Below are 20,207 nucleotides of genomic sequence, written 5' to 3'. Positions count from 1 at the left end.
AACAATAGCATTGTCAAGATCAATTCCTGATAAAAGTAACATTTCATCCACTATAGAATAGAAAATAATATGACATACATACATACATGTGTGTGTGTGTGTGTGTGTTGCGTGTCAAAATGGGAACTATATGAAATTGCTAATGGTATATCAGATCCACCATATACAGAAACAATCATTTTGATCAAACTTTTGTAATAATGTGCTATGAAACGTTAAGGAAGAATGTACAATATTTAACTGAGCAATAATAAGCAGATGGGAGGACATTTCTTCCTAGGTAAAGATTTTAAAGTATCAGTGGACTAAAATGGTTGCCATATTATTTATTTTATTTTTGTTACATTTGTACCCCGTGCTTTCCCACTCATGGCAGGCTCAATGTGGCTTACATATTGTATACAGGTACTTATTTGTACCTGGGGCAATGGAGGGTTAAGTAACTTGCCCAGATTCACAAGGAGCTGCCTGTGCCTGAAGTGGGAATTGAACTCAGTTCCTCAGTTCCCCAGGACCAAAGTCCACCACCCTAACCACTTAGTCCATTCCTCATCTCCCCTCACTGGGAAAACCAGTGCGTTTTTTTCTAGCGAAAAGGTGCCGGTACTCAAATGCCAGGTCACCCTTCAGGGGTGGGTGATCACTGAGGGACCCACCCAATAGCCAGGCCCCTTGCAACTAGTCACAGAATCTATGACAAGACAGAATTGGTGTGTAGAGCCTGAGTTCTTTCATTAAAACTTGGGGACCATGGGTCAATTTGAGCAGACAATGGAAAAGGTGCCGGCACTCAGTACCCCCTCCACAAAGCCCTGGGAAAAACCTAGAAGGGATGAGGCATTTGATGGAGTTCAGCTTTACTATAGTAAATGCCACCTTGGGCCAATGTCAATTCTATTTTGAGCTCCACTTTTGACACCTTTTGGTTAGTAATAGTAATCATTTTGCCTTTAACCATAGAGTCCTCATTGGTACCAGAGCTCATTTTGCTGTTATACATAAGAGAACCACAGAAGTAACCTCAAGTCTCCCTCCTCAATGGGGCACAGGGATTTCATAGGGAAATAAAGTAGAGAGTACAGGAGATAGTGTTGCCATCCTTCCCCACCAGCAACTGATATGGGAATAAAGGTTCATATTTTGGTTACATTTGATGCTGCTAAGATGGATAGCTCATTAGGAAGTCTATTATAAAAAGTAGACTGATACACATATATAAAAACAAAGAAATAATTTATTCAAACCAAGATAAAAGCAGTACCCGACATGGCCATGTTTCGCACTCAGGCTGCTGATAAAGTTTTAGGATTCAAGGTGATCTATTTGTTGAAGATTTATAACAGTGAGTAATTGAATGTTTTACACCATGAAATATAGTCAATTGTTGATATGATGATAATTTTAATTGAGCTGACTGGTGAGATGTAGAGTTTGTGATACATGGGCTGATCAAGATGGGATTAATGTATATCTTTTTAATTTTGTTTTAGGCTTTTTTTGAAGGGGTATGTTGATCACCCCTGATTTTTAGGTATGTATTGATACATTATTGGATTTGATTAAATCCATTCAACGTTTTATACACTTTTATATGTTTGGAAAGTGGCTTGTCTTATCTCCTCCTCCATTTTACTTTTGAATGTGTAATGCATTGATTGTACTTTATTTTATCATTTGCTGTTATGACTTTTTATATATTTGAGAAGATTTATATATCTATATATCTATATCTATCTATCTATTTTTTTTAATTTTTGTTACATTTGTACCCCGCGCTTTCCCACTCATGGCAGGCTCTATGCGGCAGGCAATGGAGGGTTAAGTGACTTGCCCAGAGTTCACAAGGAGCTGCCTGTGCTGGGAATTGAACTCAGTTCCTCAGTTCCCCAGGACCAAAGTCCACCACCCTAACCATTAGGCCACTCCTCCACTCCACTATCTATCTATCTATCTATCTATCGAGATATATATAAATATATACATAACTTGAGATGATGTTATCACTATTTTAATGTTTTTATTTGTAGTTTTACCCCTGACGCAGCCTGAGGGCGAAACGTGGCCATGTCAGGTACTGCTTTTATCTTGGTTTGAATAAATTATTTCTTTGTTTTTATATATGTGTGTCGGTCTACTTTTTATAATAGACTTTTATGTAGCAAGTAGACTGTTGCCTTTTTTGTTTTTCTTTTTAGCTCATTTAGGAATCCTTTTACTAAGCTGTGGTAAGTACTAAAACATACTTACTGCAGGTTAAAATGCACTACAGTGGGGCACGCTCAAGTATCCAGCGGTAATTTCAGGATCGATGTGCACTACCCCGTGCTAAAAAATAAAATGATTACTATGCTTCAGTATTAATCATTTGGGGACCTGTTTACTAAGCTGTGCTGTAGGCACACCTTAGTAAACAGGGCCCCTAGTTAAAATACATATATTATTTTCAGGGGGGTTTTCAGTTGGACATGAAGAAAGTGTGCTATGAAAATGAAGGTTTGCATGCAGTGAAGTAATGAAATGTAAGGAAAAAACAATAGCATGGAAGACACTAGTTTTGTTAAAATACACTGGTATAAATACCTATGTGAATGACCATACAGAACAATAATGCTCATTACCAAAGCAGATGGATGCCTTAAAATGCCTAAAAAACTATCCATCTGCTAACAATATCCAAATTCTGATTTTTGAAAGTCAGAATTTGGATGTTTTACACTGCAGTTTGTCCAAGTAACAAGGGGACATGTTGTGGACATGTTTTGGGCAGGACTAGGGAAGGCTAAAAAGTAGGATGTTGTTTTAAATGGACCTCTTTTAGACCCCTTCTGGACTTTTCCAAATGGGGAGGGGAACCTCTTAAGTTCATCCAGAAGATTCTTTATAGTTTCCCTCCAATCCCAGGGTGGTTGGTTCTGGGGAGGCATCAGAAGGCGTAATTCAAAACTGATCCCCATGACCTCTGCTTTCTGCCTTTCTGGATCTAGGTGTATTCTGGGCCATTTATGTTCCCACATATGGTCTATTTGAATCTATCAGTATTTTGTGCACAAAATGAGTGTCTGGTGTGGGTTTAGTTTAGTTTGTAAAATAAGTAACGGGTAAGGAATACTTGAAAATGAAGACAGAGATAGGTTTCAGATAGAAGGCATTTATTCTTACCAAAGTTTCAAAGTAATACAGACATCGGATGGATTCTGGGTTCAATGGCACAGCGCTCTGCCGTCTGAGATGCGTTGGGGACGACTCCGAACCTAAGCCAAAATCACCCTTCTTTTATACTCTCATCTCTCTATTGAAGTCTATGGCAGCACCTATTTTGGGACCTGTTTCTTTCAAATATTTCTCAATTTCTGCGGTTAAACTGTCGCGTACTGCCATCTGTGCTTTTTGTACCCAGCTCTTCCGTTCCATGTATTTCACAAGGTTGCAACATTTTCCGGTAATATCAACATGTTTTTTGGAACAAACTGTTTTTGCGGTTACTAACATTTTTTTCCTGTTGAGATACCAGTTTCACATATTTCATCAACAGCTTTCATAACACCTTCTGATCTCTGTATCAGTATCATTTTATACAATAATATACTAAAATAGGCCCCATTTTGAGAACCACATTTTATTCATTTTATCCATCATTCTTTTATTTCAGGTGCTATATATATTATTTGGATATTGTACCTGTACCTGTTTGTGTCAAGACTCATTGTTCAGACCTGCTTTCTGCAGATTCTCAAATATTAATTCATTTGTTACTTGTTTGGCCTAATCAGTACTTTTTCAGATGTTTTTGGCTCTGTGGCTTTGTCCGTCACAATTCCAGTGGCAGATCTAAAACCAGGCCATATATTAACAATGTCCAACGGCAATTTTCAAATAGGAAGAAACATCCATGTCTAAAATAAAATGCATTCTTTAGTGCTGGGAGCATGTTTGGGGCAGAGAGTAGGCATGGCTATGTGAATCTGTTAGCACATGGGCATCGCTGTGTGTTAAATGGTTAGCGCAGGATTAGCCTGTGAGCTCTTACCACCTACAAAGCATGTGGCGGTAAGGCCTCAGGCACTAATGGAGAAATTAGCACGTGACCATGATTGGAAAAATAGAAAAATCTGCATTTTACAGGCAGTACTAAAAGAGAAGGTTAGGGCTCTTCAGCTTGGAGAAAAGGCGGCTGAGAGGTGATATGATAGAAGTCTACAAGATAATGAGCGGAGTAGAGCGGACAGATGTGAAGCGTTTGTTTACACTTTCAAACAACAATAGAACCAGGGGACACAAGATGAAGCTAGAATATGGCAGATTTAAAGCAAACAGGAGAAAGTTTTCCTTTACTCAGCGTGTAGTTGGACTCTGGAACTCGTTGCCAGAAAATATAGTGACAGCAGCTGGCCTTACGGAGTTTAAAGGGGGTTTGGACAGATTCCTGAGGGAAAAGTCCATTAAACATTATTAAAAATTATTTTTTTTAATGGGTTTTGCCGGGTTCTTGAAGCCTGGATTGGCCACTGTCGGAGACAGGATGCTGAGCTTGATGGACCCTTGGTCTTTTTCAAATATGGCGGTGCTTATGTTCTTATGTTGACCTCAGCATGCAGGAAAGACTCTTTTTAGCACTGAATGGTAAAAGGACCCCTTAATTTTCTAGCTCAACACTATTTTGTGGCTTTAACATTTCATTTTAGTACTTGTCTATTATAAATGTCTTTCCACATGTACATCGACTCGTGAACATTATGCATACATAGTGGCAAGATCACTTTTATTTTGGTGAACAGTTTACTTGTACAGAAGAAAATCAAATCTTTCAGCCTTGTATATTATCAAATTACCCTTGTTCCCCTTTTATTTAAGTGTTTATCTGAAACCCGAAGCAGCATTTTGAACTTTAAAGTTTTGTGAGGCATGGAGGAAAAAATATATATATTTATTTATTAGAATTTATCTACCGCCTTTTTGAAAGAATTCACGCAAGGCGGTGCACAGTAAGAATAAATCAAACATAAGCAATAGACAATTACAGCAGTAAAATATTCAAAATAAATTATGATGTCAACGCAGTACGTAATAGAACATAGGCAATAAATAAATGACTGCACTGTGTAAAAAGTACATATTGCAACAGAACAATGTTTTTTTCAATCATGATTTATTGTTAATAACTATATAAACAAATACTATTTTGCTAAATATTTTTAGTTGAAGGTTAGCAAACAAACAAACAAACAAAAAAAAGGCATACTTGCATTTATGGAAATGTTCAGAAAACGTTTTCACAGGACATGATTCACTAAGGAAAGCTATTTTATCTGAACAAGAAATGATGGTATTTCTGAGTACTACAATATGACAGATTCTTTCCACACACACAGTGAGTTGATGATTGAAGAAACATAACATGTATCATTTGAACCATACTTTAAATTCCACTTTTAACACGGGGTACAACTGTGACCAGCATTTACTATAGCACTACTATTTCCCATCAAGTCTGTGCCAATCCAGAATTACAGCTTACAGGCAATCAAAAAGTTAAAGCCAAAACAAGCACCATTCATACAAATTATTCTAGCAGGAACACGATTACAATACTTTTAAAGTGCAAAATAGGTTTGGTTTAGTAATGTAATGAACATGCTGTCACCCCTTTAGCTTGTAATTTAGACTCCTAGCATATAAGCTATGGTATATCCAATTCTAGAACACTGGGATACATAATTTTTCTATGAAGACCAAAAACTCAGTTGTACCATGGTTGCAACATGCTCTTTTTACTGACTGGTGGCAGCCATGGCTCTGACATCTGACAGATTCATTGTACAACAGCCAATCGTTGGTTTTGATGACACAGGAGGAACTCAAGTTCCACTATAAAAGCCCTCTTGGAATATGGAAAATTTACAAGTGTGATGGGTCTTCTCTGATAATACTTCCAATAGAAATCTCTCTGGACAAGAAAGAAAGAGAAAAAAAGAAAGTGAAGCAGAGGTGGGGAAAAAACAACCCAAGGAAGCCACAGCTCACATGAAAACATGCAAAAGCTGCAAATTTGTAACTTCGTTTACCTGTGTGTGCTGATCATACTCAGTCCAGTGGATCTGAATGATATGAATCAGCCGGAAGAGAATTTGGAAAAAGATACACTGTGCAGTGCATGTATCTGGAGACAAAACACTAAGCAGTCAAGGCTAGAAGCAATAAAAATCCAAATCCTTAGCAAACTGCGACTGGAGCAACCTCCTAACATTAGCAGGGATGCTATCAAACAACGTTTGCCCAAAGCTCCTGCGCTTCAGGAACTGATTGATCAGTATGATATCCAGAGAGATGGCAACAGCGATAGTTCCATGGAAGATGACGATTACCACGCCACCACTGAAACCATTATCACAATGCCTACAGAATGTAAGTACAACAGCCAAATCCATGCTGCAATAATCCATGGAGAAATAGCGCTCAAGAATCACAGGTCTCCTCTCAGCCTCTGCTAACAAGCTGCTAGCAGTCTGGAGCATGCAAATGGGAAGGAGAGAATTTTTTTTTTTTAATGAACCATTAACCCATGATTTCCTGGTGGTCTTTTGCAGCTTTATTTTCCAGTTTATTTGCAAAACTGCACCAATGGAAAAAGGGCAGAAATACAAAATTAGCTTCAGTGTGTTTAGGCTAAAAGTTTTGGATGATGTTTCTTTAATATGCTGTGAAAGGCTGAGCATTTTATACTTACCTCAATTATTGTGAACTAATGGAAATAGTGAGCAGCTTAATTTAATATAAGGCTTCTGCTAAATTAACAAGAAGGGGTGTGAAGTAAATTTACTTGAGCTTTATTAAGGGAGTAGGAATAAAAGTGACGAGAACGGAAGTGCACTACATTAAGAGCAGTTGCAAAGAAATTCAAGGATATATTCTCACTGAATAGTTCTGGTAACATGTTTATTAAAGCAAAGCTTGAAAGGTCCAAAATGTCAGCCAGGCTCAGTTCTTAAAACACTGCAGTTCTAATACACTTTCATTGCACACTATATAAATCTAAGATTGCACCCTGTTCCATGCTTCTGACTGACTATAACCGAAAAGCATGAGGGAAAAGAAAGTTTTCAGGTGCTACTTTTTTAAGTTTGTACTTTCCTTGCATTAATGTCCTGCTCTTCCACTGCTTCCTGCTTCTCAAAACTTCACAGGTACTGTCAGAATGAAAGACAATTCAATATTTGTTTTTATTCTACTGATCTGAGGCCATAGTGGTTTTGTTCTGCTGAAATTATGAGTGACACTCTTTTTTTAAAGGATCATTTAGTGGCAAGAGGGATGTCAAAGCCATATGTTGTCCTAATGATAATATCAGCTGATTCAATTTGCTATCAGTTGCACTGAAATAAATGTCAGTATACAAGTTGCAGGTGAATATATTTACTGACCTGTATCATAATCACACACAAACCATAATGGTTCACATATTGAAACTACAAAAGATGAAAATAATTATATACAAATATATTGAAAGAATCAAGATTTATTACTACACCTGCAGTCTGAACAATTTGTTCAATGCACAAGTTATATGGGCTGCTACACACAATTACCACAAGTTTCATAACACTGTTCTCATAGTCCCAAAAGGCAACTGATTTCATAAGCAGTTCTGTACAATAGCCTTTCAGTTTTGAACTCTGTTTGAGTATTTCTTTGTGAACTGATGCATATTCACTTTTTGTTCTAAGGGCACTAATACCTGCTAAGTAATTACAACTGCATTTTTGACATTGGTTATGAGGACTGCCTGCAACTGGTTTCACAGTTCTTTCATTCTGCATATATGTTCCATTCCTCACTCTGACAGAATTATTGCCAGCCCTGAACCACATGTGCCTATCCATAGGAGCCAACTTTTCAAAATGATTGGGGGTGCTGAAATTTTTTTTTTTACAGGTGGTGCATTCCCCCCTCCCCTCCTCCATCCTCTCCCTCTCTCTCTCTCATCCCCCCTCCCTCCGAGTTCCAGTCCTGCCCTCCCTCCCCCTCCCAGTTCCAGGCCCCCCTCCCTCCCCTCTCTCTCTCCTTTCCCTTTCTTCCTTCGAGTTCCAAGGCCCTCCTCCCTCACTCTCTCCCTTCGAGTTCCAAGGCCCCTCTACCTTCGAGTTCCAAGGCCCCCTCCCTCTCTCTCTCCCTTCAAGTTCCAAGGCCCCCTCTCTCCCTTTGAGTTCCAAGGCGCCCGTCCCTCCCTCTCTCCCCCTGAGTTCCAGGGTCTCCCTCCCTCTCTCCCTCCGAGTTCCAGGGTCTCCCTCCCTCCCTCTGAGTTCCAGGGTCTTCCTCCCTCCGAGTTCCAGGGTCTCCCCCTCCTCTCTCTCTCTCCTTTCCCTCCCTTCAAGGTCCCCCTCCCTCCCTCTCTCCCTTCAAGTTCCAAGGCTTCTCTCCCTTTGAGTTCCAAGGCCCCCCTCCCTCCCTCTCTGAGTTCCAGGGTCTCCCTCCCTCCCCTCTCTCCCTCTGAGTTCCAGGGTCTCCCTCCCTCCCTCCCTCCAAGTTCCAGGGTCTCCCTCTGAGTTCCAGGGTCCCTCTCTCCAAATTTTAAAAGCCATCTTCTTACCTCATTGGGGTTACGGCGGCAGCAGCACGCAGTGAAAAGCATGCAGGCTCAGCGCTTCAGCCTTCCCTTCTCTGACTGTCTCTCAGCTCTGGTCCCGCCCTTGCGGAAACAGAAAATGAGGGCGGGATCAGAGCTGAGAGACAGTCAGAGAAGGGAAGGCTGAAGCGCCGATGCTGCACACTTTTCACTGCGTGCTGCTGCTGCCGTAACCCCGATGAGGTAAGAAGATGGCCTTTAAAATTCAGACGGACAGAGGGAGGGAGGGCCCTGGAACTCAGAGGGAGGGAGGGAGGGACGGATGGACGGACGGATGGCCCTGGAACTTGGAGGGAGGGAGGGACTTTTAAAATTCTGGGCTGGAAGGGAACTTCCGGTGGGTGAAATATTGGGGGTGCTCGAGCACCCAGAGCACCCACGGAGTCGGCACCTATGTGCCTATCTCCTATAGGGAAAATACTTAATATATCTGGCCTACAGCTACTTTAGCAACTGAACTATCTGAAAGGGAATAGTTAACTAGAAGCTTCAATTCATATAAAATCATTGCTTGATTCACCTACTGAATCTATATATACACTATTAAATCATAATGAAATTGGCACCGGGGAGCAATAAGGTTCTAAGGAGGGAAATGCAAAATATTATCCAATAGGATAGTGCACTGGCATTATAAGCAGCTTAAAATCAATTAGCAGGCTTACCATAGAGCATGATGGCATGCTGATTTATCAGCAGGAGTGAAAATGAGGGGGGGGGGGGGGGGAAGCCAAGGAGAGAAAACTGAAATAACACTCAGCAAACTAGCACGTAGATCTCGGAGTATTGCTCAGGGAAGATGTGAAGAGGACAGTATACACCAAATAAGGTTGTGTCAGCAATGAACGCCTGCTGGTGCTGGACTGGGTTTCAAGTAAGTATGTTTACTTTACAGGCGAAAGGCAGCTTTTCAAAATAGACCTCAGCATGCCTGCACTGTTCTCACACTGCTAAGACAGAGCGCACACAGGTCAGCTAGCACGAGAAAATGGTTGTCTGCTTTTATATTTTTGTTTTCCCTACAAGCAGGCCTTGGTAACGAGCTAGGTCTTTCATTTCTGATTAAAAAAAATTTAAGGAGGTCATTTTATTAGTCTTGCGTGGCAGAACCACATGTATATAGTGGCATTTAGATGTGTAGATTGAACATACATGCATATGGTGATTTTGGAACACCACTATTTACACGTGTATATGGCTTGGAAGACACAAATTTAAAGGGGGGGATATTTTGAGTCAAATAGTTATGCATGTAGTTTCCATTTTATAATGGGATTTAGTAAGGTGGGTTATCAAATCAAATGAATTAATAACTTAGGGATTCTTTTACAAAAGTTACAAACGGATTTAGTGTGTACTAAATGCTAAGAAGCCTATTTTATACCTATGGGCTTCTTAGCATTTAGCATACACTAATCTTTAGTGTGCCTTAAATCCATTAGCGCAGTTTGTAAAAGGAGCCCTAAAAACGTACACATGCAATTCCAAAAAATTTCCCATGGCTTTTGCACATCCTGGAAAGCACACATAAAATTCTGCAAAGCGATTGAGTAATTGTGATTAACACCACAGTACTTTTTTAACCTGTAAAATGTAAAAATTCACTTTTCAGGACTTTACTGTTTTAATTGCCTGCACTTACTGTATAAATTTAAATGTCTAGAATATGGCTCTTATAATTGCTGGCTTTTATACACAGAAGTAGTAAAAATCACTACGTCCACATACACCGGGCTTAGATGAATCTCATCATAAAGGTGGTTAATAAATCTCAATAAATAAAATATCATTATTGGCAGTTATACATGCTGCTCTTTTTCCTGCATATGTAGGTTCTTGAAAACAATGCTCCCTCTGTATGTACATGGGTATTTCACAGCATCTTATATGTATTAAAAAAGGCTCTGCACGTTTACCAGAGCCTTAAACACTGGGGGAATTCTGAATGTCTCGACCTGGACATCCCAATTCCTACCTGAACATCTTGACAACATCAAGTGTCTCTTTCATTTTCTCTGAACAGCATCCTATGAAATTCTGTACCAGAGCCTGATGATGCTCTTTTACAGCTGATGGCTTTATTTTTGTTACAGCTCTATTGAATATGTTATTTTTGTTTGGTTTGTTTTAATGTATTTTATGTAATGTATTTTCGGTTTATGCATATTTTTTTATTAGGTACTCAGATTTGTAGATGAGCAGGATGATATATTTTTACTTGTAAATGTGTGTATTAGCATCACAGTAATTCAGGTTGTGGTAGCTGATAATGAAGGTCATGCTTTAAATTGGTGTGATTATGATAGCACTGTGAAAAGAATACTTGTACTGTCTTAATCGGGCACAGAAGTCATAGCTGATTATACTACAGCTTAATATGGGATAGTTGTTCCTTAGGAGGTTGATGGCGGTGTAGTTAATATTTTGTTAAATTAAATTGAACTTTAAAATTTAGTGAGGGGGTAAGTACTCGGTACTCAGTACGTGGTGAAGGCGGTTAGCTTAGCAGAGTTTAAAAAGGGGTTAGATGGTTCCCTAAAGGACAAGTCCATAAACCACTACTAAATGGACTTGGGAAAAATCCACAATTCCAGGAATAACATGTATAGAATGTTTGTATGTTTGGGAAGCTTGCCAGGTGCCCTTGGCCTGGATTGGCCACTGTCATGGACAGGATGCTGGGCTCGATGGACCCTTGGTCTTTTCTCAGTGTGGCATTACTTATGTACTCATGTACTTATGGTACACAGTTTGTACGTGCAGGATGTCAGACTCACAGAAACAGAACGAAGCCTTGCGATCTGCAGACGTCAGACTCAGAAACAAAACGAAGGAAGAAAAGGACCTCGGCTGGCGGGGGTTGGGTTCCCCCACCAGCAATGGTAGCAGACGGCAACGGCGGGTTGGCGGCGGGAGGGGGGTCATGAGGGTCATCAGCAGGGATTCCAGGGCCAAATCTACGGGGGCCCAAGCCCCCGTGACCCCATGTAGCTACGCCCCTGCCACTAAGTCAAAGGGTGGCGATAAGGTCTCAGGCCCAAAATGGATGTGCACTGATTTTTATTTTGTCGCACATCCATTTTCTGCAAAAAAAGGCCTTTTTTGCAGGTGTGCTGAAAAATGGACCTATGTGTGTCCAATACATGCGTCTACACCAGCGCAGGCCATTTTTCAGCGAACCTTATTCAAAGGACCCCAAAGGTTTTGTACCAGGGGCAATCGAGGGTTAAGTCACTTGCCAAAGGTCACAGGGAGCTGCAGTGGGAATCAAACCGAGATCACCAGGATCAAAGCCCACCACACTAACCATTAGGCTACTCCTCAACTCTAAAACTCTTTTAGACTCAGCATGGTGGGCTGCACAACTGTTCTTGTCCCCTGGCATATTTGTACATAGGTAAAGTCCAGAGACTCATGGGTATAACTGCTTCCTTAGTATAACTACATTCTAAAGCACAGTAAGGGAATGGTTGCTATATTTCTCTCCTCCTCCCAGCTTTTTAAATATTAAGCACTGCCCCATCTTCACCTCAGTCTGATAATATGTGCCAACTCCCGAAAGCTGGTCAAAAAGGTGATTTTGAAAGGCTTAGAGACCATTTCCACATGTGAAAAGCTGATTTGTAAATGTAAATTAACATACAACTATATGCAGCTATTTTAGAAAAGCTGCTACTTATAAGTGTAGGTTGGTAGCATTCAGAGATTTAAAGGTGAGTGTGGTTTTGGTGATCCTTCTAGCTGAATGTATGTTCTGCATTTCTCAGCTGGCATTTGCACCTGCTTCCAGTCAAATGCTTTAACTTTCCTTTGGATGGGGCTTGAGAAGAGACCTTGAAGGGGAAACTTTGCTTGCCTATCTGTTGTTCAAAATCACAATGAATTTGCAAAAATGAGAGTTTTAGACAATGACTCCTTGATTGGCTCATCTTTTTATATGCAGTTTTACAAAATTCCACCACTTACACTTACTAAATGTACAAAGCCCTGTGTGCTGTCATTCTTTCTTTTTTTTTTTTTCACGGTTTATTGTAAAATGGCTCTCCCTGCAGTACATGTAGCCAAACACGCATTTTTTTTTGCACAGCCTTATACACGTATTACAAAAGGTTTCATATTCAGGAAGCCTTTTGTATAATAGATTGAAACTTTTGAATACCCAAACATGGCCATCTTTTTTTCCAACTTGGATTCCTTATACAAAATTGAACTGGAAATTTATGAGGTTCAATAATAGGTTATTTATATATTATTGTTTTTGTATTTGTTAACCTTTATTTCTGGGCATGCATGTGGTTTGATATGGGAACCATACTACTTATCTCTGTCTACGTAACTGCAGGGTAATGATCTATAACCCCATTGATTAATCTTCCTAAGAGAACTGCAGACTTGTCTGTTTTAATAAAATTCATTTTATAATATGCTAAAATAAACTCAAGTGAAAATATTGAAAAAATACCTAAGAAATGTAAAAATTCAGAAAGTATAATGGTTGACTGGATCATGACCCCTAATTTAAATAATGATCTGGGTCACAACAAAAAAATAATGTCTCTGACTTCATTCATCCATATCATTGCTGTTTGATCTGTACGTTAAATTTCAAGTTCCTGTTTGGTGATCATTCATTCTGTTCATTTTTTTTTAGCTGAATTTCTCATGCAAGCGAATGGAAAACCAAAATGTTGCTTCTTTAAATTCAACCCTAAAATACAGTACAATAAAGTAGTGAAGGCCCAGCTGTGGATATACTTGAAACCAGTCCAGAGAGCTACAACAGTAATTGTGCAAATACTGAGGCTCATCAAACCCATGAAAGAGGGCTCAGGCTATGTTATTCGATCTCTGAAACTGGATATGAGGCCAGATGCTGGTATCTGGCAAAGCATTGATGTCAAATCAGTATTGCAAAATTGGCTCAAACAACCCGAGTCCAACCTTGGTATTGAAATCAAAGCTTTTGATGAAAATGAACATGATGTTGCGGTAACAAATGAAGATGGACTGGTAAGTGGTACATTTGCAATAGCTGCTCTTCTTTCCCTATAGCAGAGTCTGATTATGACTTGCATACTGGAAGAATAGTAAAATGAAATGCTTTGGGGTTTTGGAATGCACAGATCATAGGGTTAACACTCCTCTAATATTCTGTCATTACAAATGGTCAGCATTCCTAGCTATAACTACAGATTTCTAATACAGGACTCTAAAGAAATGCTTAGCTTTTCTACTTACTGAAACATTTACCATTCAATCAGGTGCATCAAAAAACTTAAAGGGAGCATTACAAAATCATCATGTATATGGCAGACTCTTCTAATAAATATAAATTGCACATGCTTTCGGTTTTAGACATTATCCAGTTTATAAAACTTTTAGCTGCATAAACTCTTATGGCCTTGGTTTGCCCCAAACTATTTTGGCCTTCCAAGGGCAAATAACAGGAGATAGGTTTGGCCAACTATATGACATCAAAAAAATAGGTATCTGGCTAGAAACCTCACCTGTAATTATTTGAAAAAAAAAAAAATTGCTGAAGCATATTTGGAGGATAGACTGTCACAGATACTCCATTCATGCCCTTATGGGAGGCAGTTATCAAGGTGCAGTAAAATGTGAGCTTTTACTGCACCCTGATTTACCACAAGATTCATCAACCTACGGTATCACTGAGTACCATGGTTGCTGACTTCCACAAGTTGGTATAGTTAAAATGCTGCCTGCAAGTCACCTTGCACACAGCATTAGTCCATTGGCCTGGGAGCATCGGACCTCTTAGTGCAGACCGATGCTCCAGGGCCGCATCTTAAAGGGGCCACAGTGTTGTCTCTGCCACTCCCTCCATTGATAACCCCAACCTTCTGCTCTCAATCTCCCCCCCAAAAAGGAAGACCTCCCCGACCAACCTCGCCCAATAAAATCCTTACCCCCAAGGGTGTATGAGCCCATATGTGGAGATGTAGGAGTTCTTGGGCAGGAATGATCCTCAGTTGCTTCTGCTCTTGCTGGCACTGCCTCTCAAAATGATACCCCTAGAGGTAGTATATATAGTAAAAAATGACCCCTTGTGGTAATACTGCAAGGCAGGGGTGTGCTGGTAAATTGTTAACAGGGGGCTCTCTCTCACCAGCAAAGTAAAAGAGAATTCAGGAGGGGCCCAAGCCCACATTTTGGGATCCATTTGTTAAAGTAGCCATGGAGAACCGGCTCCCAAAATTCTTAAAAACTTAACAAACGGTTCTCGAGAGCCTGTGAGAGCCTGCTCCAGCACACCACTGCTCCAAGGCAACTGCTAGGGGCACCATTTTGTTGGTGCTGGCAAGAACAGGAAGAATTGGAGATCACTCCTGCACAGAATCTCCTACCACATATGGACTTGAGAATGGATGGGAATCCTTTTGGGGGAGGGGAGAGTTTGGTTGAAGAGGCCTTCTATCGGGGAGGTTTGATTGTGGGGGGCCTATCAGGGTGTGGTTTGAGATCAGGGTGGCCTTACTATGGGGGGATGGGATTTGAGATTGTGGAGGCCTTCATATGGGGGGAGGGTTAAAATAAAGGGAGGGGCTTAAGATCAGGGGTTTGGGGTGATCACAAACAGGTGGTGAGGACAGCACTGGGAGTATGGGACTGTGCTTTTGGTTGGGGTTATTTTTCCAGCTATAATGTGACTTGTGGTGTTCATTGCAAGTTGCATTATAGGATTTACATAGTAATGAGCTGCTGTACATGCATTTGCATGTTTTGAATCTCATTACTATGTACCCTGCAATGACTTAGGACCTCTTTTACAATGCTGCACTAGCAATTCCTGTGCGGTTAATGAGAGGAAGCCCATTCAGTTCTTATAGGCTTCCTCTCATTTACCATGTGGGTATTACTAGCGCAGCTTTGTAAAAGAAGCCCTTAGTTATCATAGTGTTATGGGTAATTTAAGTGATGTTAGAACCCTTTCACATGTGTTAAGGGACAAATAACCCAACTTAAAGCCCCAATATAGCTTAATAATTTCCCTCCTAAATCTTTCAGGAGAACTAAATCCTATGACTGATTCACTCAAAATTGGACTTTAAAAAAAATGTTGTATTTTACATATGTCCATCAGGGCTCCCACTTTTTTTGTGATTCTGCGGCCCATGCTGTCTCCAGCTACTGTGCCTATTGCCACAGGATCAAGGGGATGGTGCTGTGGCATGAAAGGTTAATAAGAAGAAATGGGAAAATAGAGAAGGAAATAAAAACTATAAAATAAATTATCCAGGCATACAAAACCAAAATTAGAGAATACATTATTTTTTAAAATGAAAATATTAAACATTTGCAGTGAAAATGGGACTGTATATTAAGTAATATAAAACTATATATTAATTTGTGGAAACGAGCCATGGAATCTTGAAAATTGTGTTATAGTATTTTTTAATCCCTGCCACCGGATCTGCCTCTCAAATGTTACCCTTTTCTTACGGAAGTTCAGGATCAGGATCTGCCTCTCAAATGTTACCCTTTTCTTACAGAAGTTCAGGGTCAGATCCGGTGGCAAGGATTAAGAAATTCTGCAGCACAATTTTCAAGATTTTATGGTTTGTTTCCATAAATCAGCATACAGGTTTACATTACTTGAATAAAATGAAGTGCATCTAGCCTGGCTAGCTGTTGCTTATGTCCAGTTCCATTCATTTTACCAAAAGGTTTTTGATCTTTATTTTAACTGTAAACTGGGCACCATTCTTTTTATTTCACCCCCCCCCCCCCCACACACACCCCTTTTAGTTTACCACACTTACATTTCCTTTACAACCATATCATCTTCCATACTTCTATCTTTCCACCTGCTCTTATATCTGGCCCTATTCAAAACTATTATATCTTTTCCTGATTTGCACTGTATATTGCGATCACATTGAGAAGCTCATATTTAAGCAAAGGCAACATAGACAGCTGCCTAGGGTGTCAAATACCCAGTACAAAGAGGAAGCTGCTTTCACTTCTTCTAAGCCCATCTATTGAGGCTGCTCCAAAGGGGTGTTACTGTGGCACCCTGGCACCCCATTCCTGTCTCGCCTACTTATTGACCAAAATCTTATATCCAACCCTGATGATCAGCAGCCTCAAAACTCCACACACACATTTAGTCTTGTTCTTCACTGCCAGTCAATTCTTTTTTAAATTTTCTTTAAACACTGTGCAACACTTTACAAAACTTTTCCCCAAGCAATCTCTCCCTTTGCTAAATGTACACAACAGCTTCACAGCTGATATTCTGAACACTAAGAGGTAGTCAGAAAGATACATTTTGTGTGTGGTAAAGTTAAGGGCATAAAAAAGACATCCTCTGCTACTTCTATTTCTGGTGGTGCTGCATCGCAGAGATATCATGTACAGGCTCAATAGGTCAGCTGAATAAGTCAAAGATGGTGTGGTGGATGAAGGCCAAATAGTGGCCTTGGAAAGACATTCATTTCTCAAATAATTATGGTGCTTATGGTAGAGCAGCACATAGTCTTTTGCAGGGTTTTTTGTTTCTCTCCAGTTTTTAAGCATTGTATAGCAGACATGAAACACCCATGACACTTCCATGGCATATTGCTATACACTCCCCTGGTCTTCCTACCCCCTAACAGATATGGTGTTCTATAGTTGTCTCAGTAAATATTCCAGTCCATCCCATCACAGGAGAGTTGACATGGAGAAAACACCCCAAGCTGAGATGTGAATTACGATCATGTTTGTTAATGTTATTCTTAGAAGTGATCTGTTGTTAAAATAAGACTGGAGAGTAGGCAATCTGCCATAATCAGCATACAAAAATGTACTCAAAATTATTTTTGTTACAATCTTTATATGAAATAACTTAATTCATTTCAGAATTATTTTTAATGTAAAAAACATTTCCCACTGCTACCTATAGATTTAAATTGCAGAGAAGTGTGTGCATTTGCATAAAGTGTTGACATCTGGTCTTGACTTCAAGACTTTCTTCAGAGCCAGAGCATGCTTACAGTACACTATGACATCTGAAGGGGGGAGTGCATATCTGAAAATGGCATAATACTAGAAAAGAGACTGAAATGAAGCTGATAATGTATTGTGCAATTCTTAAGAAAGACCAGACGAAAACTCCAAATTGCACATCCCAGTTAGACAATATCTGTTCTGCAGTTTCGCTGTATGCTGAAACCCCTAGCAGTTCCCTTCTGCAAACCATGGCATTCAGCACAATCTCTATTGCACCTTGACTTACAGCAGCAGCAGTCTGCTTCCCACGGCTCCTGTTTGGAGCACAAACCCATTCCTCTTTCACTTTTTTCTTCTCCTTTGAATTGTTCCTATTATTTTGTTCTCTCTTCTCTCGTGTACACATTTCCATTTCGCTTACTGACTCTTCCCATTTGCACTCTCTCCTTTTGCACCCTCTGTCCTCCACCTCCTTATTCCCCTTCCCTCCATCCTGCTCTGTGCCTAAATTAGCATGGTACTGTGCAATCACTACAGCTATAATATGGGTGGACATGGGGGTAGATAGATCGGGATGTTTCCCTCCCCATGCTCTCCTGCCTTCTCCAAGCACTCCTGCTGACAATTAATGAGGAAAGGGACTGGGAGAAGAAATGCATGGAAATTTTTTTTCTCCTGTGTGTCCTTTCTCAGTAATACAGCTGTTGTGACATAGAATGACTGAAAGCTGAGAAGTTTTCATAAGATGCAGAGCCATATCTCTGACCCCTGAGAGATCTTGGCTATATTAGAAATCAGATTGTTGGTTAAAGGTTCTGACCAACAGGTGTCCTCACCTTCTAACTAAGGTGCGTTAGTGTTGTTAGCGTGCCTACACTTAGTACGCGTACTAACCATGTAGGCACCTATAGGGATATTGTAGGCACATACGTGGTTAACGTGCATTAAAAACATTAACACACCTATAACACTACATCATCAGGTACCTTGTTTGCTGGCGGGGGTCCCCAATCCCTGCCAGCCAAAGAGTCTTCCTCAGCGCTGGTCGACTCCAGCGCCTTCGTTTTGTGATCATCTGTTTCTGGCGCCTTATGAAGGTGCCGGAGTCGACTGGCGCTGAAGAAGACTCTTCAGCTGGCGGGGATTGGGGACCCCCGCCAGCAAACAAGGTACCTGATGCGGCGGCGGGGCAGGGGGGCGGGGGGTCCAAAGTGGCGGAGGCAGCGGGGGGAGGTGGCTAAACAGTGCCCCCTACCTCGGGCTCTGGCCCCCCTTCCTGCCGAGGTATGGCTACGCCCCTGGAAGCTTTGTGTGCTGAAAATAACAGTTCAGCAAATGCATAGATTTTCACTTGTCAAAACATGGCCAAAATTTATTCATGTAAGTAGAAATGACTTCAAAGTCATTCCAAGACAGTGCCTAAATTTAATACAGACAGTAGTAAACTTCAGCCACTGTCAGTATAACTTGATGCATTTAAGTGAAGCACACAAATAGCAAGAATAACTTTAAAAGAACACTTTATGGACTAAATTCTATAAAAAAGAGCGCACTAAGTGCAATTCTATAAAAGGTGCTCAAAGTTGGGCACCATTTATAGAACAGCACTTAGCACTAGGATCTGCACTGAATTTTAAGTACGAGGATTTATACCAACTGAAACCTGGTGTACATCTTCGCGCCTAACTTAGGTGCGGGTCTGTTTTATTATATAACACTGCGTACAAATTCTAGGAACACCCCTAATCCCCATGCCCCTCCTATGGCTACACCCCCTTTTCAGATACACTTGTACAATGCACACATGCATCTTTATAGAATACTGACTACAAAGATGTGTGCATAAATTCAAATTTTGCCAATAAGCACCAATAATCGTTAGCACCCAATTATTGCCAATTAACTGCTCATTTGTCAATTAGGTTGCATGCACAATTATGGAATACGCCCAATGCGTGCCAAATTTTAGTGCACATTTTTGACCACGTATATAAAATCCGGGGGTAGCTGTTTAAAGTTATGTATGTATATTGTGATGAGTAAGACTGGCTATCCCTGTCCCTATGCCATGGTCCTCATTACACTCATCAGAACATTCAACCATTTCACTGAAATGCATATGCTGACTGAATATATGCATAATTTTAAACTGATAATTTTTCTGTTTAATATCATGTAGTAGGGGCCCTGCTGATAGTTCCCCTCTGAATGTTGTCACTGTAGAGTAGAGCAAACCAAGGAACAAGTACCACAAAACAACAACCAAAAATTCAAGGGATTTTATTAACAAATAGCTAAGAGGGGAATTCTTGATATGATGTCCAAGTCCAGTTGTAGATGTTTTGCTGAAAACATCTAAAATGCTCATCCTGAATGTAGCAATTTTCAAACAGAAAATGTCTTTTTTTTTGTTTTGAAAATTGCTATTTTACAGACGATTTTGTGCTCGGTATGTACTCATTTAGGTAAAATTTTTTTTAAAGTCCAAGAGAAAAACACACAAAAATAAGCCATAGTGATGGCTGTGTGGCACCATTCCTAGTAAACTGGCCACAGCAGAGCAGATGGGCAGGTTAGTGGTTAGTACAGTGGACTTCACATAAAGGGACCCAGTACAAATCCCAACTTAACA

The 20,207-nt window shown here is 40.3% G+C and overlaps 1 protein-coding gene across 1 annotated transcript in view; it reads left to right on the top strand.

Annotated features, from left to right (window-relative positions):
* The first annotated feature begins 5,888 nt into the window (after nt 1-5,888).
* MSTN (myostatin) overlaps nt 5,889-20,207 on the top strand; it is a 43,040-nt gene continuing 28,721 nt past the window's right edge. The window contains exons 1-2 of the mRNA XM_030210499.1: nt 5,889-6,402; nt 13,272-13,630. Of these exons, the coding sequence (XP_030066359.1) occupies nt 6,030-6,402; nt 13,272-13,630 (732 nt within the window). The 5' untranslated portion in view covers nt 5,889-6,029. The remainder of the gene's footprint in view (nt 6,403-13,271; nt 13,631-20,207) is intronic.

This window comes from Microcaecilia unicolor, chromosome 7 (assembly GCF_901765095.1).
Source record: "Microcaecilia unicolor chromosome 7, aMicUni1.1, whole genome shotgun sequence".
Taxonomy (NCBI): Eukaryota; Metazoa; Chordata; class Amphibia; order Gymnophiona; family Siphonopidae; genus Microcaecilia; species Microcaecilia unicolor.
The sequence above is the reverse complement of the archived record's forward strand: the minus strand, read 5'-3'. Positions and strand labels throughout refer to the sequence as shown.